The sequence below is a fragment of the Grus americana genome, chromosome 1 (genome assembly GCF_028858705.1).
Source record: "Grus americana isolate bGruAme1 chromosome 1, bGruAme1.mat, whole genome shotgun sequence".
Taxonomy (NCBI): Eukaryota; Metazoa; Chordata; class Aves; order Gruiformes; family Gruidae; genus Grus; species Grus americana.
This window is the reverse complement of record NC_072852.1, coordinates 20,910,069-20,937,008: the sequence shown is the minus strand read 5'-3', so window position 1 is coordinate 20,937,008 and position 26,940 is coordinate 20,910,069. Positions and strand designations below refer to the sequence as shown.

The following is a 26,940-nucleotide window of genomic DNA, read 5'->3' as shown; positions in this document are numbered from 1 at the left end:
CAGATAGATGACATCTGTAACTCTTCCCCTGTCCACTGATGTAGTCACTCAGTCATACAGTCCATCAGGTTGGTCAGGCAAGACTTGCTCTTGTTGAAGCCATGCTGGCTGTCTGAAATAACCTCCCTATCCTCCATGTGCCTTAACATAACTTCTAGGAGGATCTATTCCAAGATCTTCCCAGGCACAGAGGTGAGACTGACAGGTCAGTAGTTCCCAGGGTCCTTCCTTCTACCCCTTTTAAAAATGGATGCAATGTTTCCCTTTTTTCAGTCGTTGGGGACTTGACCTGACTGCCATGACTTTTCAAGTATCATGGGGAGTGGCTTGACAACTACATCAGCCAATGCCCTCAGGACTCTGGGATGCATCTGGTCAGGTCCCAAAAACTTCTATATGTTCAGGTTCTTCAGGTGGTCTTGAACCTGATGTTCTCTTACAGTGGGGAGGGACATTGCTCCCCCAGTCCCTACCTTGAGCTCCATCCACTCCAGAGATGTGGGAGGAGAGGTTGCCATTGAAGACTGAGGCAAAAAAGTTGTTGAGTACCTCAGCCTTCTCCTCATATGTTGTTACCAGTTTGCCAGTTGTGTTCATCAGGGGGGTGCGCTTTCTTTAACCTTCCTTTTCTGGCTGACATACCTGTAGAAGCCCTTCTTGTTGTTACTTGCATCCCTGGCCAAGTTCAGCTCCAGCCATGCCTTGGCCTTCCTGACTTCCTCCCTACACAACCGGGCAGCGTCCCTGTACTCTTCCTAGGATACTTGTCCCTGCTTCCACTGCCTGTGCATTTCCTTCTTGCCCTTTAGTTTGACCAGCAGGTCTCGATTCATCCATGCCAGTCTCTTGCCTTCTTTTCCTGTTTTCTTACACCTGGAGATCAAGAGCTCTATGGAAAGCATCCTTAAAGATCTGCCAGCTCTGCTCTGCTCCCTTGTCCCAGAGGGCAGTTTCCCAGGATGTCCTATTGATTAAGTCCTTGAACATCTGGAAGTTTGTTTTCCTAAAATTCAGGGTCCTGATTTTACTCTTTGCCTGACCCATATCCCTCAGGACTACAAACTCCACCAGTGCATGAACACTGTAGCCTAGGCTGCCTCCAATCGTGATGTCTCCAATTAGCTCACTTGCGTTGGTGACCATCAGTTCCAGTATCACATCCCCTGTGGTAGGGCTGTCTGTTACCTGGCTTAAGAAGTTATCCTCAATGCACTCCAGGAGTCTCCTGGATTGCCTGCAGCTCGCCATACTACTTTTCCAGCAGATGTTGGAGTGGTTGAAGTCCCCCAGCAGGATGAGAGCCTGCAAGTGTGATACATCCTGTAGCTGGAGTAAGAAGGCTTTGTCAACAGGCTACCCTTGATCAAGCGGCCTATGGTAGACAAGAGCTACAAAGGTTCCCTTTGTTGCTTTGGTCTCTGATTCTTAACCATAAGCTTTCAGCGTGCTTGTGGCCGTTCTTCAGAGACGGCTCTTCACAGTCTATGTTTTGATGTAGAGGGCAATCCCTTTGCCCCTCCTTCCTCGCCTGTCCCTTTTGAATATGTAGCCACCGACAGCCATGGGTTTCGTCCCACTAAGCTTCAGTAATGGCAATTAGGTCGTAGCTTTCTAGCAACATGGTGGCGTCTAATTCCTGTTTGTTGCCCATTCCTCATGCATTGGTGTAGAGAAATTATTTAACAAGCCGTTCTGTTAGACTTGTAAAGACAATTGGTTTCTGAAGAACTGTAGGAAAATTTGATCTCTTCAGGTTCTCCCAATACGTGTGCCTATACTGAGTAGCACTTTTATTCTTGTCACCAAATAAAAAAAAAGCTGTATCTAAGTCCTACGATACTCTAGAGTTAACACTGCTGTGAGAAGAGATTTGAGGAAAGCAATAATGCAGAAAGATAACATTTTATATGAAAACTGTGAAAGCAAAATGTTTGCACGTAGGAGTCTTTAATTGTCCTTATTTATAAAAAACATTCAATTTTTACTTTTTGCAAGCTGTGAACATTCCTTGCAAGCTAATATAGTTTGAAATTCTTGAGCGCTTTCTGGAATTCCATGCATCATTCCTGTACATTCATATATCACTTGCTATACACATGTATTATGTATTATTATTGATACACATGTATTTTATGTGTGTGTGTTTCTGTATACTTTTACATGTTTGTATTATATGTACACACACACACCATTAAGGTGTTATTAAGAATTTATTTTTGCCATAACAAGACTGTTTCAATGTTGATGACTCTTTAAATGGCCTGAAAATAAAAATACAGAGGAGTTGTAATATTGTCAAAAATAATGAAAAGTATGAAGGATGATGAAGTATTTGAAGATGTTGTTGATCCTGGTTTCTCAAATTATTTTCTTGAAGTTTACATAGAACATTGTCTTTAAAATATCTCTTTGTTCTGGTCTTAGGTAGCGCGTATATGTTCATCAGATTCTCTTTTCACATTTTGAACATGACACTACAACTGAAATTTATTTTTAACATTACCTTTACATTCTTGTTCTTATTTTCACATTGTTGGCAAAATATAAAGCTGTTATTATGTAACGTCTTTTAAAAGAAAAGAAATACAGTTAAAAATGCAACTAAATTAATTTATAGTTAAAATATAAATTTGATTTCTGAGAAGCTGGAGTTGGAGTTGGGCCTACAATGAAAGGATGAGAATGATTTTTCTTACAGAGTCATCAGCAGAAAATTATGTCAGAAAAATGCCAACCGGTTGTATGGAAAGTAGCACTGAACTCATTTACTTAAATATATTTATATTGTGTTTCGTGTGTAAAGTACTATTGCTGCAAAACAATTTTAAAACAGTATCTTAATGACAAATGCTCAATTGGATAATTATTACTTCTTTAGGTCAAGATCGAGCAGGTTGCTATGGAACTTCAGCTTACTCCATTTACTGTACTTCTGCGATCGGTTTTGGATCAGCTGCAGGAAAAGGATTCTGCTCGTATATTTGCTCAGCCAGTGAACCTTAAAGAGGTATTTTTAAGCTGTATTTCCTTACATGTAGATATGACTTAGTGGCACTTAAGTACAGGGAACAAATCATTGTATGAAGAATTGGGAGCAGCGTTCTTTTAATCTTTATTCTGGTAATTTACATTATGAGTTATGACTTACTGTAATGGAAGTCTATTTATGTTCATATACCAAAATAATTTCTGGGAAATACTTGTATGGAATAACACGGGTACATATTGGTCTTTTGCAATAAGATTATTTGATAAAACAAACTCGAAGGGTGTCTTAAAAATTCAGATGTGGATACTGTGTTCTTACTTGCAGATGAAATTCCTGTTCATTCACTGGTAAACTAGATAGTGTACGTGTGTGTGTATGTGTACATATACATGTGTATAAATAACATGTAGACATGCATACATGTCTATATAAATTGTATATATATGTGTGCATATACTACATACATGCGTATATATTATGCGTATGTATACATTTATTATGTGTAAATACATTTATTAGTGTGCATATGCGTAATTACATGTATAATATGTACATAAAAACGCAGAATGCTAAAAATCCGTACTTTCAGCGTCTGTTAGTAGAGCTCAAACTTGTTATCGAAGATGCAGAACCTTGTAATATGGAAACTTCTGTTGGGGTGCAAATGTTTGCACTATCAAGATGTACAATTCAAAGCTATATTTTGAAGTTCTTGATTTGAGGTGTTACAAAATATGTTCAAAAATGTGGATCAGCTAGTAACTAATGTTACTTTGTCTGTAATAGGATAATTTTACCCATTTGTGTTTTAAATATTTATTCAAAGGTTCCAGACTATTTGGATCACATTAAACATCCTATGGATTTCTCTACCATGCGAAAACGGTTAGATGCTCAAGGCTATAAAAACCTCAGTGAGTTTGAAGAAGACTTCAATCTTATCATAGATAACTGTATGAAATACAATGCAAAAGATACAATATTCTATAGAGCTGCAGTGCGGTTAAGAGATCAAGGAGGTGTAGTTCTCAGGCAAGCTAGGCGAGACGCTGAAGGAATCGGTTATAATAATGAAACTGGAATGCACTTACCTGAACGGCCTAAACTTGAGTCACCCCAGCCTTTCTCTTGGGAAGATGGTAAGATGTTTCTGGATTATTTTTTAAAGTTGCATTTCTCATTATACATTGTGCATACATTCCATATAGATGTTTGTTGCTGTTCAGTTTACTGACTAGATCCCGCCCCCCCATTAAAAACATTGCTTGAAAGATTCACGTGTTTCTATTCTATTAGATCTGTCATTAGAAAAAGGTGTTAATCCGGATTATGATTTTGACAATGCCAGAGCCTAATTTAACAAGATACATGAAAAAGGTTTTTTAAATTGAGCATATTCTTTCACGTGATTGTATATGCTTGTAAGTCATGGAAAATTACTATCAGTGCATATAAACTTAAGCACATTCTTAAATAACCTACCAAATCAAGCACATTTGTAATACTACGAATTAAATTATTTGGATGTACGAATCAGTTTTCTGAGATTTTGGCAGTGAAGGAGAATAATTAACACATTTCTTTTATAACCATAATCTTGCCCTTCTCTTTGACAAGGAGATCATTTGTTAGAGTGGGAAGGATTAATTAAGTCTTCCTTCTGACCTTTTAATTCTTTGCTCTACTACTTAGTTTTCTTGAGCAAAATGCTGATCAAGAAGAACAGTAATTATATAGCAGGAATTCATTTCAACATTCCTTCACTGGTAACAGTGAAGCTACTAAGACTGTAATCTTAGTAGCTTTTTTATGACATTTTTAAATTCTGGCAAGTGAATTTTATTTTTTTTCCTCCTGTTGATGATATTATTCTGGGAAATATGCTGGGAAACACTAACACATTTTAAATTATACATATTTTGACTTCAGTGGATAGGTTACTGAATCCTGCAAACAGAGCCCATATGTCCTTGGAAGAACAGCTGAGAGAATTGCTAGAAAAGCTTGATCTCACCTGTGCAATGAAATCCAGTGGGTCAAGGAGCAAAAGAGCAAAGCTGTTAAAGAAAGAAATCAGCATTATTCGCAACAAACTAAGTCAGCAACACAACCAAGCTCCTCAAATAGAATCAGGTATTGGAAGTTTTGAAGAAGAAAGTGCAGCATTAGAACAAGATGGAGAAGAAGAAGGTAAGATTTTAAACTATGTTTAAATCTGTTCTGAACCTCTTCAGTCAGGTGGTTTACTCATGTGAGTTAGCGTGTAATAAATGAATATTATATTTAAATTTTAAATGGACAAATAGCCACTTAAATATTTTAAGAATATGAGAACGATCTTTATAAACAAAACCTCCCTCCATTATTTTCCACAGTAGTAAGGCTTTTTAAAAATTTAGGTGTTAAGAAATGAAAGTACAAAGAATCTCATGCGAAAAGGAATCGGAAATGCCCGAGTGGAAAACATGTTTGTACTTTTGGAAATTCACTTAAATGCCAAAATATGTATTAGGGATCATGTGACCCTAGGTCACTGGTGCTGAAAGCTATGGCTATTGTACTGTCTTTGGTAGCTTTTTTAGTCTCTACTCCAGACTCCGGGGAGGGTGGAGGGTAGGTTTGGGGGTTTTTTTTGGGGGGGTGGGGGTGGTTGGGGTTTTTGTTGTTGTTTTTTGTTGTGTGTGGGTTTTGCTTTTTGTTATTTTTGTGTTTGGTTTTTTTTTTTTTAATAAAGCTAAATACTGATAGGCCTTAACAAACTTCATTTTGTAGAATCAAGTCAGCTGTATCTAACCAGCCCTTCCCCTTGTGCTTCTCTTCCTCCTCAAAACATTGGCCTCACAACTGCATCTACTCTTGGCTAATTCCCATTGATTTCAATGACAGCAATATACTAGAAAGACGTAGCTTTCTATTTCAGTTGAATATTATATTTGCATTTTTAGTTTTTAAATCAGTTACTGAGGTCTTTATTGCTCATGTTTAAATCTGGTCTCTCTAAAAAAAGAATAAAAAAAAATCTATTGAGTTTGTTTCACAATCAGCTCTTCTCTAAAAAGCTAATGTATTTTTCTTTAGGTGAGTTAGAGACATGTTTCATTTTGATTACATGTATTGAATAGAGAGAGGAGGAAAGAGCTCAAGGGAAAGTGGAAGCATGGTAATACATAAAACCATCTGGGTCTGGTGCAGCTTGATGCTATCAAAATTTTTGAAAGGTGAAGTCAATAAAATGACTGTCCTTAACTGCCATTCAAACAGCAACTTGGTGTTTAATTCTTAGTGTGACTAAGAGAATGCTTTTCAAACATATACCTTACTTGAGATTTGAATGACAATAGTAGAAAAAGTGTACATGAATCAGCATGCTTATCTTGTTCTGAGGCCATTAAGTATTCTTAAAATGCTTAATGGATTTTTTTTTTTAATTTTTTTTTTTTTTAAATCTTCAAGCAATGATGCTACTGAATGTAGTTCTTTAGGAATGTAGTTTCTGGCAGGTAATGGATACACTAACTTTTTTTTACTTATAGTTTAACATTTTTATGACACAGCCTTTCACTGCAGTGGTTGTGCAAAAAATAGTCCAAAAGCGAGCAGTAGCTGTTTTCTTCCATTTAAACGAAGCATAATGAAGAGCGTGAGCCAGAGTTGATTGGCATTGTTGTTACAATTCTGATCTAGTGAAGAGTAATAGTCATTAGTTCAGATTTCAATTCTGAAGTGGGAAGGTACTTAAGAGGAGTAAAGAAAACAAATTTCCAAAAAGAAAGATGATTAAAGTAGTGGAATCCTGTGTCCAGGATCTCTACAGGAGCTGACTTTAGAAGAGCTGTGAATTACCCCCTTGCAATTCTGTTGTCAGTTTCTGATTATGTGAAAAATACAGTACCAGAATAATGAAATTTGGGGTTTAGTGTCTAAATAGGTCTCAAGTGTTTTTCTGTGCTTAAATCTTTTGTGAATATTTTCTAATTAATTGTAAGAAAATCAGAATTCATAAAGAACAGTCACCTTGGACATTGTAAACTGCAGGCTTTTTTAATTGGTGATACTTTAAATGTGCTTATCTGACTGTAAATTTCATTCTAAGTGTCTTCCTGAAACATTATTTACCAATTCTACTGCTTGTATGCCTTCAAAGTATGTGAGCATAGTGATGCTTTAACTGTATTTTTAATATGAACTATGCTATTGTTTAATTAAACCTTAAACAATGGGGCAGAGATCTTTCTGCACTTAGAAGTCATGGATTTCCAAATAAGCATTACTGAGCCAAAACCAAAACAATACAGAGATAATATTTAATCCACTACAGGTACAGGACTTAAACCCTTGGATATTTTACACCTTTTTTTCAAGTGGCTTAGAAAAATTCACTAAATTTTAAAATTTCATGTGATAGCATAAATATTAGGTTGGTCACATACAGTTAGTCTAGCATAAGCATTTTCTTTCTTCTTATTAATTTATATTTACACAGATTCTTTTGAAAGATAGAAGGTTTTAACATCTGTTTGGGTTGATAATTATGGAATAGGAAGTTCTTCTACTTGTATTTGGTAATGCTGCAACAGTAGAATGTTTATTTTCTTTCCCATCACTTGGGATGGAAAATTGTAATTAGTTTCATATGCTCGAAGTTATATCTCCATTGTCTTTTCCCAGCATGGAATTACTAGAACTGACTGGGACATGATCATGTTTAAAAGAAAAGAGGGGGGAGTGGTGGGGGGAGGAAGGAAGAAGAAACTGTAGAGGGTGCTTTTTCTGATTTCTCCTATCAAGTCTGTATTGTCAAGTGCGTATTTGCCAACTAGTGGCTAATGAAGCTGTGAGACTTTGGGTTTTGGGTTTTTTTGGGTTTTTTTTTCTTTCTCCCCTTTTTTCATTTCTTTTTGGGTAGATAAACTTCTAGCCACAACTGTAAAACAGCTTTGCAAATCTTGCCTTTCTTTAAATTTTATAACACACTTTAGTAGATCAGGTTACAAATACTTTTTTTGTTTTTAATGCTTATCTGATAAATTTTATCTTAGGCAGGTAAGGTGAATATTAATAAGGTGAAATAGATAAAAATGTATATTATCAAAAATTTTACTTGAATGGCAGTGTAATTGCATTTAACAGATAATCATCCACCACCCCAACTTTCTATTTAAAAAAATAGATTTCTTAGTTTTTAGTTAATGAAACTAACATAACTGCATGAGAAGTAAAAAGTATTTATCCAGGTGTAAATTGTTAACACCAACTATAAACATCTACTTTTCTATCCCTGTTACATTCCCAGTGTAAAAGTAGGAACTACTAACTAGGACAGATTGTTGCTAGACAAGGTTTGTTTTTAAAATGTTATGCTTTGTTTCAAAACAACAATTTATTTGGTGGGCTGCACATTTATAGTGAGTTTTATAATAGACTTTATAACTACAGGTTTTCAAAAATCACACTCTATTTATAATTTTTTCAGGAGATAAATCTCCCCCTAAACTTGAACCATCAGATGCATTACCTCTTCCTTCAAACTTGGAGACTAATTCAGAACCACCAACCCTCAAACCAGTAGAACTCAATCCAGAGCAGAGTAAGCTTTACAAAAGAGTAAAATTTGATAATGAATTATATAGCACTTCCATTCAGAAAGAAATAAATGGACACACTCCAGAACACTTACTTGACAGTAATCTCAATGAGTCGACTGTTTCTGCTGTAGCTGAGTCATCAACTGATGTAAACAGACGTACATCCATTCTCTTCTGCAAATCGAAAAGTATAAGCCCCCAAAAGTCTGCAAAGAACACTGAAACCCAGCCAACTTCTCCACAGCTAGGGACCAAAACCTTTTTGTCTGTAGTCCTTCCAAGGTTGGAGACACTTCTGCACCCAAGGAAAAGATCAAGGAGTGCATGTGGAGATTCTGAGGTTGATGATGAGTCCCCTGTAAAGCGCTTGGACACAGGTAAATGTTACAAAACTTATTTGAATGGATGCATCTCGAAAGTTAACATACCTGTTAATTTTTTTTTAACATACATGCGATTGTTAATCTTCAGATGTTAGCACTTGAACAGTTTTTTTCTCATAGTTGAGTAGTTACAGTTCAGAAAATTACTGATTCATTTTTGTCTTGGCCCTATACAATTAGACTTAGTGAACCATATTTTACTTTTTCAGAGTTTTCACTTTAGCAATGGAATCTTCAAATTTACGTGTATGGTTGGGTGATTATTTTTTTAAGCTATTTTCTATTTCCTTTTGTTGCAACCAATAGGAAAAGTAAATCAGCTCCTTTTTTGGAAATTCCCTGTTAAATTACATGGAAACTTCACATATGGTGCCAAAACTAGAACTCTTATAAAGAGGAGCATGGAAAATACATGTTCCATGTATGACTTCATTTTTGCTGTAGTGTTACTCCAAGCATATTTTTATGTTATTAAACTGATGGCTGTGTATGAGATGCTTTGTAGACCCGTGTATTTTATGGAAGTGGTAAAATCTCAGAGTATAATGTGTTTCTTTAGTCTGTGCACTTAAATAATGTTGAAGAATCTAAGTGTAAGATTTTGCTCTTAATGAGACTTTTATAAAGAACAGTAAAAAAAAAAGTTATCTTGATACATTGGTGCAGTACAGTTGAAGACATTAATTACACCTTTTGTTAGCGAACCACAGTTCTATTTATTGGAGAAGTCTGAATAAAAGCCTCTTTGAGGAAGAACAGCAGCATAAGGAAATGTCTACAGTATATTTCCTTAACATTATCCATAGCCATTGCTATGACTTGCATATTACCTTTGAAATAAATACTTAGTTTCATTGTCATGTTGATAATCCGTATACAGGTATGAAAACAGCATATGGGATTTTTTGTGTCTTTGAATGAAAGATACAGGAATTTAATTTGAACGTATATTGTGAAGTTATGTTTGTATTTTTGTGGGGTTTTTTGTGGTTTGAGGGGGAAGGAGGATTGGTTGTATGTTTGGGGGTTTTTTGTTTTATGTTTGGGTTTTGGGGGGTTCAGGGTTTTTTGGGTTTTCTTTAATGATCAAGTGAGGAGGAAAATTATTCTAATGCTGGAATCATGGCATGAGAAAATGATAAGTAACTTTTTTTTGGGGGGGGGGTGTCTTTTTGTTTATGTTTTTGTTTGTTTGTTTTTGCCTCGTTGGAAAGCCCCAGTTTCCATTCCTTTTCCTAATAGTTTGGAAAGACCATATAGATTTGATCTGGTGCTTTAGTTCTGAAGTAGGAATCATGTGAAGGTAGCGTGATGACAGAAATGAGTTAATCTTCATTAATGACATAAAAAGCTTTGGTTTCCAAATATTCCAATTTACCAGCCTTTAATCTAGGTAATTTCATTATGTACCTTTATACAGATTGCCTTTTACTGCACACACAGCAAATCGTTTTATGCTAGATCATACCACTAATTCCTTCAAATTTTTATCTTAAACATTCTGAATTGTTTCTTTGGGGGAAAATGTTTTTATTATATAGGAATATATATAAGAAGATTTTGAATACATTTAAAATCTGTCATTTTCTTTCTTTTCTCTCTGTGGAGTTAGGTGTATGTGAGGCAAATACGCTTTTGATAAAAACAAAAAAAACCCACCCACAATTCAAACATTTATGGATAGTTTCTTCTAAGTTTTGTACTCTTCCCATTTCAGAATTTCTAAGGTTTGGGGGTTTTTTATGTAAAATGTAGGCTAGAAACAGGAATAAAATCCAAAAGGTTAAAATATATTTATTTATTTTTTTTTTTTTTAGTTTTTAAATAAAATTCTGTAGCCTCTTCCTGAAATTAATAAAGATATGCACAGAATTAAATTTATGTAGAACTAATACTTAGGGGGCATTTATATTTAAACTTTTTATTTGTTCAAGAAGAAACTATGTATGTGAATTGAAATGGTTTAGCCATTAAATTAAATTCACTTGAAGGTGTTCTAATTATTTTTTTAATAGTACGAGGGTTTTCTTCAGCATATATTGTTCATACAGATGTGTCAGCTTATCAAATCTTACTCCTGTGATTCTTTTTCCATTTACAACCAAATCTTTTGTTTTCATGTTGGAGATTTTATTTGTCATGTTATTTTCAAACTTGTGTCTCCACACTAATTTAAGCAATTTGCATTTGGCAGCTAGTTTGAGCTACGATTCAGCAGGAAAACTGCACGAACCTCAGATGCTTTCCAAGATTTAAAACCAGTTGAATTATTTTACTTTTGCATATGCAGGCTGGTGTTAGTTCATGCAGCTGTCTGTCTTCTGATAAAAATATATGAGATGATGTGTATAGTAATATATTTTTTTCTATTTGGCTATTTTTCACAAAATTCTAATTTCAGGCTGCTGGTAAAAATGCTTTTATTCAAAAGAATTGAGCAGACACGAGCTTGTATGCCCTCCAAAGCCATACCATGATAGAAGAGGCATGCTTTAGGCTTGAATTCTTGTGAGTTAGCAACTTCGTGAGCAATCGCTGTAGTTGAAAATGAATTATTCTTGCAGTTTTCTTTGACTGGTATGAATGTTCAACACCTTCAAGTCTAGTGGATAGAGGAAAAAAAATTCTTGAAAAGGACTTTGCTTGATAAACAAATCATTGAAATTTTTAAGTGGTCAAGAGCTGCACTGTCACATCTGGTTTTTTTTCTTCCTTACCCGTTCATAACCATTGCAGGGTTTTTGCCGTTACTTAAGGATGCCTTATTGTTTTGTTGCTCACCTTACTCTGTCTCCTCAATGTTTCTCCCTTTCATGTCACTCATGTATTCTTAATGAAGAAGTTCAAAGGAAGACTCTAACCCTTACTTCGTTGGGTAAAACCACACCTACTTTGATGTTTCATTATTCTCATAGACTGCCTTTTATTATGCTTTCTTAAACTACATGTGAGGTTGGTGTGCTTGCCACTTAGTTTCAAGAAAGACGCATACAGGATCCGTTGGCACACTGCTTTGTAAGTATGGTGTCTCGTATGTTGTTGGTTTTCATATACAAAATAATTACTGAAATATTAGCTTTTTTCAGAAATAGGGGACTATTGTACAACATGACTTAACCTTCAAAGAGGAGTGAAAGCAGTTCACTTTAATACTCTGACCTCCCTTTATATGTGCATCTTTGTTTAAAAAATAAGCAGCAATAGTGTAATGTAACCTTAAAATTTAATTTTGTAGTGTTTGACTAGGACGTTATCACTTATAGCACGTCTTTCTCCATAGTTGCTATGTGGAAACTGACAACTACATAGTGGAGAGATGTTTAAAAATTTCCTAGACATAGTTGATGTATCTTGGTTTTGCTTCATATCTTACCTAGCAATTTCAAAAAGATGATAGGTTGTTTTTGCTTCGGAAATTTTGGTCCTATCAGAGATCGATGTATGATTCTTGAAGACGTCACATCTTAACTGTGACAAGTTCAATGACCTTTTCAAAATATCCATTGTACACTTACCTTGCTCTTTTGTTACAAAAATTAATGCTTTTCAGTAGGAAATTAGTTGGTGCAAGTATTACATGTGAGAAAAATAAAGCTGATTAACGGATAGAAGGTAGATGATACCGACCATTTAAAAATTTACTTGTATCAGTTGTGTATAGGTAAGATAAACTCCTGGAACAAATGACTGTTTTAAGACACCTTCTGAGCATTATAAAATGCTAGATGATGTTCAGAGTAAATTTTTGTGTTCTTGATTTTTATCAGTCACCTTTTAAGCTTTCATAAATTTAGGATAGTAATTCACAGTTACTGTGTTGGTACCCTCTATTTTAATTAGAAACTTAGTATTCAGAATATACTATCCCAAAGCAATCACTTCAATTTAAGATTGCAAATAGTGATTGTTATAGTGCAGTATGTTGCTTTCCTATTATTTCTTGGCTAGATAGCAGTAATAGAAAATTTCAGTGAAACGTATCATTTACTTAGTATTCTTGCTTCCAGCTACACAGATTTTCTCAACGCACTGAAACGGATGTAAACAAATATTTGTAGCATGGATCAGTGAATTAAAGTATTGAACACAGTAAAAAGCACAGTTTTTTTGGGGGCAGGGGAATTTATAATTTCTTAATATATACTTTGCCTGTAGTTGTCAGTATATAACAAACATAATTATACCTTATTAAATCTATTAGTAAATGTTGGGCTGATTGTGTTTCTGCCCTATCAGTATAAAATATTTGACGGCACTTAAGAACTGTCTGCAAGTAACCTGTATATGAATTCCACTTGCATTTGATATAATTTAATATTGTAGCAATGACCACTTTCAATTTTATTTGGTGTGATAAGGATAGAGGTTATATCTGGGATAAAATGGAACACCGGTTTGGGGTTTTTTTTTAATTCTTCAGTACTTGATTTCTAATAAATCCCTGGAAGTGTTCAAGGCCAGGTTGGATGGGGCTTTGAGCAGCCTGGTCTAGTGGAGGGTGTCCCTGCCCATGGCAGGGGGGTTGGAACTAGATGGGCTTTGAGGTCCCTTCCAGCCCAGACCATTCCATGATTCTATGAAATCTTTGGCTCTCTGGAGCACAGGCCAATTTGATTAAAAGTTAAGCTTCATATGTGCAGCATTCAATTACCATTCTCTAAATGGAAGAGACAAAAGTAAAACATGCTATCTACGAACGTAACTTATGTCCTCTGAGTAAATAACAAACTAAACTAGAGGTTGCTCTGTGAAAAAACCCATTGACATAATTACTCCTCTGGTTAACATAGGAATGATAGTGTATACATATATTAATGAGTAAAATGCAGTAATTTGACTAATTCTACTGACAGATCCAGAGCCCTTATATTTTGACTGAAAACTCTTCTTTTTGTTTTCTTTTTTTTTTCCTTCAGATGCATAGTGATTGTTTCCTGTAAAATCTGATGTGAAATTTAGTTATTTAAGCACTTAGCGATGTCCAAAAACTTCAGCTGCCTGCCTTCAGAAAGTTTCAAAACAAAACATTTTAAGGTGTATATGCAAACAAACAAAGCATTGGAGATTGTGAAGGCCTAAAAGGAATTAACCCCGGCTTGTTAAATTTGTGAGTGTAGAGACTCGGGGACTACAGAAGCTCGACTGCTCAGTTGTCAGGATAAAGCCAGACTGCACAGGAGCGCATAAGTACCAGAGAGGCTGAGAAAGTGAAGTTTTGACTAGAACACAAACAAAATTATTGGGGGGGATGCTAGTGTGTTTTTGCTTGGTTTTTGAAAAGTTTGTGGGGGAGTGTGTGTGGAGGGGTTATTGGTTTTATTTTTGTTTTGTTTTTTTAATGGGATGATAGACCACAGAGAGACTTTGACCACTTCCTAAGAAAATCAGGCAAATTAAGGAGAGAAATTTTTTAAAAAAAACCCTGAATGCTGCATTTCTTTATTCGTATTTGGCCCGCCCAACCTTTAGACAGGAATTCTGTCTGTCCTGCTAAAATTTTTGCCAATTTAATTTCTGGAAAAATTTTGAGAACTAGAGGATTTTTGTAATGTAGAATTAAATAAGTGCATAAGGCAGAAAGAGGGGGAAGGAAACTATTTTATGCCAGTCAGCAATTGCAATGACATTTAAGAGAATAAATGTTCCTTTTGGTTTTATTTCATCTAAAGAACCATAGTATTAACTTCCCCACCATTTAAAATCCTTTGATTACTTCTTGATTTATATAATTAGAATAGAGGCAATTTTGAGCAACGTAGTCAAGAATGGTGGGGCTTGATGAACAACTCTATATGGGGATTTTGTCCTTTTTCAAGGCTTGTGAAGTGTATGCATGCATAACTTACAATATGCATTAATATTTTATAATTTTTTCTTGGGTCTTAAACCTGTTAATTTCTTTGAAAGTACTATCTTTTGGTTATTTTTAAGGGATTCATTATTAGCACCCAACTTAGAATTGTTGTGTTTTCTAAGATCAGTATAACTGAATCTTCTGTAATAATAAAAAATATTTTGTAGATGCCCTTCTGTTTTTCTTGATGCTGTAGGAATTGTGGAGCCTTTTACTGTATTCGGGCATTTCATTTTTTTGGAATGCTTAGCTCATTTCTTGGCCCAGGTTTGGCTTTCTGAAAAATAAAATGTCATAGTCCTTTGTGTGCTTCATCTGTGGCATTTAACACTATTTTTTCTGTGTGGTGCAAATGGTAAACAGACAACTGTGGGATTTATCGAAGGTATTAAAAATAGTGAATTTGGAGATCTCACTATGCTTATAAATTAAGAACACACTTGCCATGGAGTTGAGGCTGAGTATATATGACCTACCTTCAAATTCACAGGCTTAGATATCATGAAGTCCCCTGTATCAGGTACATAAGGTACTGGAGTTGATCAAATCACCATTGTATTTGACCTGTTTGGAACATCGTAGAATAGTTTGGGTTGGAAGGGACCTTGAAAGGTCATCTAGTCCAGCCCTCACATAGTCTCCTACAGGTCTGATTTAAGAGATGGATGATCATAAAAATGAATCCAATGACTCCAACACTAACTTCAGGCACTGGACCTGGAAGTCAAAAATACAAGTGACTTAGGGCTCATTCTGCTGTGAGTGGAGAGAGAGGGAGACGGTTCCCACAGTATGATTGACTGCAAGATGAGTGTCTCTCAGAAGAGGTTTGTGTTTGTTTTCTTTTTTTTCCTTTCCACTTTTTGTCCCCCTAGATGAGAATAGGTTATGTAGTTACATGCATAGAGGGAGGTCCTCCATAGAGAGTAATTATGGTAGCCTGTACTCTTTTAATGTATCATACATGCAGCCCAATATTTTGGGACACTTTTAATTGATAGCTCTCTTCTGTGTTGCCCACTGTAGTACCCATACATAGTTTCTTTGGTGTGCATAGAGGAAGGGTACACATAAGAAGGTATCCCATACAAATAAAACCATCTATTACTCAAGAATAGGTAAAATACTTGAAACAAAGTTGCTTTTATTTTATTGGTACCAAAACAGTGTTCTTTGGTCATGCTGGCACTTGAACTTGGTCAGGCCATGCTATCCTATTTTAACTCTATCCTATTTTAACTCTTCTGAGTTCAGTGCTGCCTAAAAATAGCAAAGCTGGGTTGGTGTTTAATTGTCCTTGATTATCTTCACTTGACAACGCTTCGAGCACTGTCAGGTTGACTGCATGAGCAGTGAAGCCTCCTGTTTTGTCTTTGCAGCTCCTTTGCTTGAAGCCAGGAAGACAATCTTAGGATTGCAAGCATTGTTAATTTTTGCTAGGCTGGAATAAATTCACAGTGTGTTGCTAGGGTCTTTTAAAGGATTTGGATCATGCACTTCCTCGAGTACAGTGCAAGCTGTCATAGAAGGAGGCTGTTCCATGCCTATAGTAAGCACTGGATCTTTTATACTGAATCGCTTGAAGTTTTCATCTCCCTGTGTGAAATACTTCTGAAGGTACAAAAGGCCTGGAAAATTAGGTCCAAAAATGCAGCTGTGTAACTTAATGAAGTAACTGGCTAATTCAAGGACTTGCAGTTTACTGTGTTGTCCTGTATGTTGTCTTTGCAGTGGCAGATCTCTGGTAAACGTTTCTGCCTTCATCTTTCTTTCAGATGCCAACTTCAGTTTCAATTTCTGTTCCCTCTCCTAGCATGAGACACAAATTAAGAACCAATTTTTCTAAATAGCTGTAAAAGGCAAATAAATGGTAAATGATTTGTTTCCTTTTTAATAGAGTAGGATTGCTGGACATGCATCTCTTGTAAGAGAGCTCTGAAGTTCATCTGTCTGTTTCCTTTTCTTTGGATAAAATTACAGGGAATGTAATAAAAATCTCACAATTACAGGGAAACATTTACTTTCAAAGAAGAAAAAAAAAAAGTGTTGGTAAAAGCTCTGTACAAAATCCTTTAGATAGTAATGTAAGAAAAAGAAGTTAGTTCCATTTAGGAAATGGAATAGCCTGCCTTTGTAGGTCCTGCTGGGCTGCTCTAAAAGACTGCTAGGCACTAGGGTCTTGATGCAATATATTGATAGATAATTATCCTGTTTTTTCATTATATAAGTTGAGAATAAAAAGAATCTTTATTGGTTTAAGTTTTTAATAACTCTTTAAGCTTTCTTTGAATTTATATCAAGATTTAGTAGGTGATAAAATGGAAATCTTCAAATGGAAAATGTCTAAGACTATTTTTTCTAAAGGATCTTTACTGTTTGTGTTACTGCATAATTCAGAAAAAATGTTTGCGGTAAAGGTTCTGATCTTAAATCCTCATAAGTAGTCTTTGCCAAGATAATTAGAAGTAAATGGCTTTAAATATTAATGACTTCCTGTGGTCATATTTCTTGGATCCTGAATGACATACTATTGATCTATGTGTGATTCAGGCACTTAAACAGATGATTGTAAAACACAAATCTTATGTTTTACATGTCATCATATAAACTAGAACTGACTGAAGAATTCAATTTGTAAAGTTAGTTTTAAAGTCTTCAAGTTTTGTGCTTGTAATTTTTAATGGCATTTTCTACTACACTACTACTGTCATCAGTCTTTTCTATACCACTGGAACAGCTGATGTTCTCTAGAAGTTTTAAAATGTTTTTTTTTTTTTTTTTAAGAAACATTTCTGCTTGTATGCTCTTTTTTTCCTTTCAGATTTTTCTGGAATGTTTTCAAACTCCTCCACTAGTGTTGCCTCCCACTTGTATATTTTAAAATGTTTTGAACAATTGTCTTACAATACAGTGATCCTATTGTTGCAATGCACAGAGCAACAGAAAATCCTTATCTTGGGGAAGCTGTAGTCATTAAATGTTGATTAATTTTCTTTTCGGTTGTGCAATTCAGATTCAGCTGTTTTAGCAGACTCTCATCTGATTAGCCAGAGACATTTCTTATTCCCAGATTTTGAAGAAAATTAGTAGTTACAGGATGAATTCTTAAGCATTCTTTTGAAACATACCAAACGACTATTCGGTGAGCCACCAAGCTGTATTCATTATGTGTTACTTAAACCAGCAAAGATGGAATTTTTCTGTTTAGGATCTTGAAAGCCACTGCTGTTTAGTGTATAGGTGCTGCGTCATGGGCTGATGCTGAGCTTTCTGTGCTGTCTTTGGCCATGACCAAATTTTAAGCACTTATTAAAACCTTTATTTCCAAGGGGACTCTTTACACCAAACTTTATCATCTTTGTGAGTCACTGGCTCCCATTTTGTCTGCATACTGAAGACTGTTTAAAGAACTGTAAACTTTGACATGCTCAGATACTCATCTGTGTATTCTAAAAAGAAGGATTGTGTCTAATACTCTTACTGCACTCCAGAATTTGCTGTTGGAAGTAGGCATTTATAGGGTTACTCTAAAGTTCACTTTTTAAAAACTTTATTGATACCTTCCTTTTGCTGCAATACACCCATTTTCAAGGTTTGCATATTTAAAAATACAAAACTTCTGATTATTTATTACCTTAAAGTAGTCCTTTATCCTGTCTGTGCATACCTGTATATATAAATCCTCTTAAATTAGGTTCATCCCCCTCCTTATTCTTACTGGAGGGATTTTTAGGTAGATTTCGAAATTATGTTCTTGATGCATATCATGCATGTGGAGGTTGTATTCTGTGCTTTCAATGGCTTGCATATATTTTCATTTTCAAGAAAGAGGACTGAATAAAAGTGAAACTTTTAATCTAGTTTTGCCCCTTTTGAAACTTTAGCTGAGTATTAGTGTTAGAATACATGGAACGCTTGTATCATTCTCACTGTCTCTGGACGCTGCTGTAAGGATGGCTTATTTATTTGAAAGCTCTTGTTTCCTTTCAGAGAGACTTAATGGCTTTTTCACTGTCTTCCAGGTTCTCATATTAACTAATATCATGCTGGGTATTTATCTCTTTGGATCCTAATTATTTTCTGTTATCCTCAACATGGAATGGAATTCAATTAAATGATCATTTTGGAACGCAGAAAGACAATTACATTTGAAGTAATTATTTTGGATCATGTTGGAGACACCAGCCATCCTTAAAACAAAAAAAATATGAACACTGTTGGAGGAAGTCTTTGACATATATGAAACTATGCTCTTCATTCAATATATTGCCCCATTTCCGTAAGTTATAAAGTTGTACATGTTGTAGTATATGTGACACAGATTGGTCGCAGATTTTTACCAATCCCAGCATTCTTATTCCCAGAACATGCTCTGTGAGAGCAGATTAGTTAAGAATGTTCCATCTCCATCCTCTTCCCTTCCCCAAAATCCAGTCTAATCTTCCTTGGAGAAGTAAAGTGTACAAAAAATGTTTTACCTATTTTTGTGCATTGATGTAGTTTTAATAAAATACACATTTTTCTTTATATATATTTTAATGAAGACTAATGTCACTGGTGCTGGGTAAGTCCACAAGTCAGGACTTGATTAGTCCTTGCTTGGTAAAATGAACCCAAATAGTTGTATATGGGTGCTGGTGCGCTGTGTGCAGTTGTTTTTTTGAATGCTCCCACTTTTTTAGTGGTCGAAATTATTTTAACATTTTTCATTATTTCTCAGCTCTTCAACTGTGGTTTTAATTGAGCACTTCATCTTACATTTGGATATGCTTGGTTTTGCATCAAGCAATGCATAGTAAAGTTTTAATTGCTTTACAATAATTTTATACAAGTTCTGCTTCTTTATTTTTGTTTCAGCAGAGCCGCAAGATGCGATTACAGTCTGAAATGCACAATTCTGTAGTCTGTGGCAGCATTTTGTACGTTTCATGGAGCATGCTGCTCCTTGGATTATCCTGAGATTTGTTCCTCTGTCATTTTTTCCAACTTCTGCTGTCTTTCCGGAGTTACCTTTTCCTGTTTCCATTAATTTGATATGGGCAACAAGATTCTAACTTACTTGATACAGGTTGTCAGTGAAAGTTTTAATTGCAGTTCAAGAACAAACTGCTACTGTTGAGAAAATGTTGAAACTTTCCCTGAAAAATAAAACTTTCAGGGCAATGAGAAACATGTGAAAAAGTATCAAGCTGATCATCTTTGGCTTACTTTTTTTCTTCTTAGTTTGCAGTTGTTAGTGTTTGTCTATTTTTAAAATGGTTGTGTGTTATATGCCATGATTGATATGGCAGTAAACTTTCTATGTAAATTGAAGTCTAGAGCTGGAGATTGGAAATGGCAGTAACCCTACATTTAAGATTGATTGCAGACTTCACTATTTGTGACTTCCTTCTTCTTGTTTTGGTTTGGGAGTTTTTTTATGAAAAAAATTTGAGTTCTTCCTTTTAGAGTGGAGTACTTTTTGAAGAACTTAAGAACAGAGGTGAAAATAAAAAGGAATCATCCACTAATGAAAGGTTTTAGTTTGATGTTTGAGATTTTTTTTGGGGGGGTGGTGGTGTTCTGAATCCGAGGTGTTGGTGAGGGGGTATGTGTAAGAAGTTCAGTACCTGACCTAATAAAGTTTCTTGCCATGACTGTAGAGAAAGCTTGGTTGATCTAACAAAAAATTTTTCTGAAAATGTAAATGGCTCATGTAGGTTTGTTGCAGGCTTACCCAGGCTACTAATCCGCAAAAGCAGGATGAGTTTCTTCTCCCATGGATTTTCTTTATTTGACCTTCTTAGTAGTATCTTTTGAGTCAATAAAATGCAAATTCCTTAAAGCAAAGAGGGATCTGCTTTAATCTCACTTATTCTAGTAGTTACAGGAGATTGGGTGTTTCTTGATTCATGGAAGGAAAAAGTTTTGTAATGATCTAAAAAACCAAATTCCTGGTTATAGTATGTAAATGTAGATATCTGTTTAGTTTTTGCACATCAGTGATACCATAAGGCACTTACATTTTGTTGCCTGGATTTTTCTGTCAAGCAACAAGGTCACTTGGGAACTGCTGCATCTGTGACTAGATATGAGTGGGTGTCGTTTAAAATAATCATTGAGGTCTTCCTTTCTTAAAATAATGCCTGTTCCTTACAATTTATGAAAAGTAGGCTGTATAAACTTGAGTCCCATGGATTGCATAAGCTCATGTCATTCAGGGCTTGATATTCAAGAAAGTTACTCCTGCTGATAACCTGCATGTTCTTTGTTTTTCATACTTCCACAAGCAAGAGAGAAATGTGTCTGAGCAGCTCTAAATTCTTTTGCACTTTAACATTCCTTATTTCTCAGAAAAGGGATTTTTTTTTCCCCACTGTTGGTAACCATTCTACAAATGGAAAAGCTTTGCTTACTGTAATCTTAAAAACCTACATTAGTGAATTAAATGAGTCATTAAACTCGTAGGTTATGTCTAAACTAGTGTAAGACTGGAGTACCACTGCGGAGAGCTGTTTCCATTGCTATAGTTGCATGTTTCTGTTACATCCGTTGTTTCTCAGCATCAGCAATCAGGCAGAAACCATTGCAAGGGACTGAGAGTGCAAAAATGTCCATTTCAGCCGCAGCACTATCATAAACTGATTGAATCAATCAAAATGTGAAGCTACTGCCTATTTTTTTTGTCCTGGATATACATATATGTACAGAACTGGTGTAAGTAGAGATACGTAGCCAAGTCATGTTTGGCATACATATGGTTAAATGTTTTATGCATACTCTTACAAGAATAAACAGATACTTCCTTCCACTTTCTTAGTCCATTGGGAAGCTGAACTGTGATCTGGTTCTGGTAGCAATAATTACTTGATCTGCCTTTAAATTTTAAATTTAATCTGTGATCTAACTTGTTTCTGCTGATAGCTTATTTATATTAGCTAGATGCCTGAATGATAACTTGAGTAACATGTCTCTGGCTTGTGGCAGGATGAAAACAAAACAGTTTCTACACCTCACTTGAAAAATAGGTCTGACAGGATATCTAACAACAAAAAATAGTTATTTGCAGAGACTGAAGAGATCTCCTTTTTATCTTTGCAGAATGTTTTTTCAGCTTTTCATTTCAGATGCTATGTGAAGTGTACTGCGATTGTTTATAGGGGAATTTAAGCTTTCTCATAAAGCATACTGTGTTTTGACAGATCTTTCAGCATAGTCTAGGACTGAACTCCTTAATTTGTACTGACTTGCTGAGAACAGGATTAATCAATACCATGTAGTTTGGTGCCTGAACACTCCAGACAATGCAACCTTTATCATGTTTTTCTTGGATAGGAAATCAAAGGCACATACAGGAGTTATAGAACAGATGCTCTTAAATGAATGTTCTACAGTGTCAACTAAATGACAATGAAGGAGGATGATTATCTGTAAATCTTTCAGACCATTGAATAAATTTGCCATTTTCTCTTAAAAATCTAAAATTATGTTAATAATACAAATGGAAGGTCTCCTGGGGGTGGAGGGGGAAATCCTTTAAATCACTGTGTGGAAATGCCTTGAAATACAACTGGATTGTACAAAGTAAATTGCTAAGCTCAAGTTCCTTAGTTGTCAGCCTTCTTTGCAGAGGTCTTAGTAGCAAACAGACTGGAAGAATTAGAGCTTAATAAAGGGAGTTCTGCCATGATTGTCTTACAGAATAATGCTGTATGGAGAGGCACGTGAAGTTACATAAGCTTATTTGACTATGTCTGAATGAAGAAAGATCATGATGACCTTTAAGACTCTGATAATAGGATGGCTGGGATGGGTAGCTCGCTCTTGCATTATGAGAAGTATGCTGGTCGTATGCCTTAAGTAAAAACTTTAATTTATTGTAAGGAAATAAGTGTGCTCAGAATTGAATTTGTGTTAAAATTGTGTTCTCTTTGTAGTCTACAGCTTGCAGTAGCTGATCACAGGCTAGTACTGTTGTCTTTAGCCAGTCCATTTCTGTTGATACTCTTGAGTCTGTGTTGGATTTTTTTTTTTTTTAGCTCTAATTCCACCACCCACCCACCCCCCCCGCCCTTCCCTTGGGAAAGTCTTCAGAATGCTGTCATAAACCTCTTCTTTTGTCTCTTTAATCAAATGTGGAAATGGCTTAAGAACTATACTGTTTGTGAATTAGCAAACCCGGAGCAGGATTGGTGGCAGCCCATCAAATCAGTAGCTTGTAATATAAAAGCCTTTTTTACTTTTTCATTACAATTACAAAATTTAAATATAATATCCTTAGACTTATATAAACTTGTGCCAGGGGAAGGATAGGCAAAAATAGTAATGTGCATATTATTGATTGTTGATCACAGAAAACAGACATGATGTCAGTCTGAATTTACAGAAATGGAAAGGCTTTGAGGAAGAACTAGTTAGCAGCAGAAGGGAATCCCTACCACTCTTTACCTCCAGTGTTTGAAAAGGATTTTCAGTATTTCTTGGCTTATAGTTGTAACATTGTATTCAAATGAGTCTTATGTTGACTTGGTAAATCTGCCTGGTTTGTAACATTTTTTTTTTCTTGTTTTTTCTACCCAACATCTGCAGCCTGTCTGTCTTAATAGTTGAAAACATTACGTATAAAGACTGATTTGATATTCCATTCGGCATTTCCCATATTATAATCTTAACTTTTCTTTAATGTTACCTAAATTTCCATCCTATCTTTAAAATCTGGATGACAGGAGCATCCTATTTAAAATACTATGTTTTGAAATGAAATATTTTGTTAATGTTCAAGTTCTTTTTCATCACATCAAAATACTTGAAGTACAGAACAATGATGATAGAATGTGTGAATACAAAGAATTGTTAATGAAAATGATGTGGTTTCCAGTTTGATGCAGTTTATTTTTGTGTTATGCTGTAGGTCTGTCAAACGGTTTTGGAGATGGAAGCAAAGAGAGAGCATTAGATGATACTCCAGGAAGAAAAGTTGAACCTCGTCGCCGCTGTGCATCAGAATCTAGTATTTCATCTAGTAACAGTCTTTTGTGTAACTCAAGGTAAAACTGTAAATCTGAAATATAAATTTCAGACTGAATATATCATTTTTCTATGTTGCTTGTGACCCACATCGGATAAATTTTAGAAAAAAGTACGTTTCAGTTTTCTCAGTTGTGTCAAATCTGAGACTCTTTTCAGGATTGCTAGTCGTCTTTTGTTGAATTCAGGTTATTGCAGATCCAAGTAGTTATGCTTTATACTTGACTATGCTGCTCTTGCTCTCTATAGATACATAGACATGTTTGTGAGTATAGTATCTTGGTTTAATTACCTTCCTAATCCTGAACACTAAAAATGAGTGTGTTTATTTTGGTGAGGGGAGGAGAGAGGTAATTTCCAAAGCAGAGTCTTCTACACAGGGAAGGCAAATTCAGTAGCTGTGGAACTGTAGATTATCAGCCTGTGATTTGGATTACTGTCTAGTTACTGTGGTGATGATAGTATCTGTAAAGCAAGTATTGACCTTCTCTTTGTGAGGTCTGTTGTTACAGATAGGACTGTCAGAGTGGTCACTTCTGCCACCATTGATAAGTATTTCTCCATCACCAGTGGTGCACATCTTCCAAAAGAACACTAATCTCTGAGTAAAAGGTAGCTGTCTCCAGTCCTGGGCTATGAGGATGGGGCATACAGGAGTATAGGGTAAATCTGTTAGAGAAAAAAAGAAGGCTTTATTCATGTGTTTAAGATCAGTATTAAACTGTTTAAGGGAATGGTGTTAATGCACTCATGTCAAACAGGCTTTCAGAAACAAAGAGAATTTAATATTGCATCTCTTATAAATGATAAATATTGAAGATTTGATCTAGAATAATTGCTGTTCAGAGTCTATGATCTCTTAAAGAAAGCTCAAGTGTGCAGAAAACAAATTTCCCATTTTGTGTATAGACATTCCACAACTGAAAGACTTGAATTTGTAGTGAAAACATGAAAGAGAAAATAATTGCGTTTACTATGTGCTGGAACTGTTGGAGCAGAGGGAACATGTTTTCATTTGGCGAGTATGCACTGTAACACTGGAAACAAAGCAACTTCTGTCATTTGCTCATGTATAACCTGTACAGCAGTTGAGGTGCAGGTGCATACTGTTTGTCTTTTGCTGATAACCAGGCAATTCTGTGCATGCAAATAATCTGCTTTTATGTTGTTGTTTGTTACATAAAATTTGTTAGAGCTTGCTGCTCTGATTTTACTGTGTACTGATGACTTTTTAAAGTCTTGATTTATAGTGAACAATGTTAATTATCAAGTAATGGTTTTAATATTAATACTTTTCGTAGTTTCAGCCTACCGAAGTGTGGTAAAGGTAAACCTGCCCTTATACGAAGACACACACTGGAAGACCGAAGTGAATTGATATCGTGCATTGAAAATGGAAACTATGCCAAAGCAGCAAGAATTGCAGCTGGTAAGTATAAATAATTGTATTCTTAATAATATTGTATAACTGTAATTTATCCATTTGTTTGACAGATTCTAGTGTTCTTATTTTCACTGCTGAAATACATGAAACCTTCTGAAAGTGGTGTTAATAGCATTGCAGAAACTACTGGTTTCTGCTTTTGACTCTTTAAAGACTTTGAAGAGAAAAGAATAGTACCTGAGTTTGTTTTTTTGATTACTAAGTGGTATTTAAAGTGATCAAGCAACTCCAGTAGTACAAGCAAAATTTGGCCTGAAGTACTGCTTACAGTTCCATTAGTGTTTTTCTTTGTTGGGTGTTTTGGTTTAGAGTTTACTAATCTCATATTGTTCTGCATAAATGTGTTGACAGACAGGTAAGACATGGTCTGCTTTGATTCAGAAAAAAATTGAAATTACGAAGTGGAAATTCCTAGGAATGTAGAGGATAGGTATTTCCCTAAAATTTGTTAACTTACAGTGTTCTGCTGATACGTTTTCTACGTATTTCAATATTTTATTTGCATTACAAGATTTAAGTAGGTCATCTCTTCCGTAAGAACAACTGTGTTTGTGTAATGCAGTGCTCCCACACTGAAGTTAGGCATCAGACTTGCAGTGTCTAGCAGGCGTGTCTTTGGTTTCTGACCTTACAACTCTTCCTCCCCTCATCCTGGGTGTTCCTTGTCCAGGACTCTTTCATGTCTTTCTAGTGCTTTTATCTGAGTCTTTGTTTGCCTTAGTCTGTTCTTTCCTCCCCATATTACCAGTTTTGTTTTTCTTTCTTGAAGCTAATCTGTTTTCAGCTACTGCTTCATTACTCTCAGGTTTAGTATCTTTTATTTTCTGTATGGTAATCTCTTATATAGGACTTAACCTTTTCCATTTGCTTTTCTTACTCTGTCCTGGGTAGTCTTATATTTAACACTTTCCACTTAGAATTCCTGTACCTGTTTTTTCAAAGCTCTCCTTGATCTGTCTTGATTCTGTCTCTGTTCTCAAGGCACATTTGACAGCTGCTTACAAGGAGGCATTTGATAGCATTATTTTATATATTACTATGTATTCTGTCTAATTTGAGCTTTTTTGGCTGCCTTCTGCACTTTGTTACCTCAATAGATCAAGAAGAGGAAATAAGTAGGAGTGAAGTGAAAACTCCTGCTCACGTTCTGTGCATAACTGGAATTTTACCATGATTTATCAGTAAAATCCCAGATTTTACAAAGAAACTTAGAGTTGTTCATTCCTGGCAAAATGTTTCAAACAGATACTCTGTTTGACAGAGCATATATGCTTTAGAAATAAACACAGTGCATACAGTTATGCTGTCTTTAGGCCCAAGGAATATCTTGTTTCTAATTACAAGATGCTATCTTACAACCTATGGCACGGTATGTTGTAATACTGCAATTATGATGAGATGCAGTTTGGAACTGATAAATGGATGTAATTGCTGTAATGCACACACACTGAAATATGTTAGTTCAAATGCAAACAATGTTACAAGAGTGCTATTGAAATCACAAAGACAAATGTGCGAGTTAGGGCATGCTGTTTTTTGTAATACTGCTGCCACATTCAGCATTTTTGACTTGTGAGACTGAGGTATGCTATGTCCACTCAGTGTAGTGGACAAGTTAAGACTGTTAACGGAAAAATGTGTTCTACATTGAAATATAAAGATTATATTGAGATATAAAT

At 35.4% G+C, this 26,940-nt stretch overlaps 1 protein-coding gene across 3 annotated transcripts in view; it reads left to right on the top strand.

Annotated features, from left to right (window-relative positions):
* BRD1 (bromodomain containing 1) overlaps positions 1-26,940 on the top strand; it is a 64,845-nt gene that overhangs the window by 27,708 nt on the left and 10,197 nt on the right. The window contains exons 5-10 of one of the 3 annotated variants that reach the window (XM_054826676.1): positions 2,879-3,007; positions 3,816-4,128; positions 4,919-5,179; positions 8,463-8,951; positions 23,702-23,837; positions 25,119-25,246. In XM_054826676.1, the coding sequence (XP_054682651.1) occupies positions 2,879-3,007; positions 3,816-4,128; positions 4,919-5,179; positions 8,463-8,951; positions 23,702-23,837; positions 25,119-25,246 (1,456 nt within the window). Of the gene's footprint in view, positions 1-2,878; positions 3,008-3,815; positions 4,129-4,918; positions 5,180-8,462; positions 8,952-18,833; positions 19,044-23,701; positions 23,838-25,118; positions 25,247-26,940 lie in introns of those variants that run through there. The other 2 variants (XM_054826685.1, XM_054826697.1) reach the window with 2 other exon arrangements.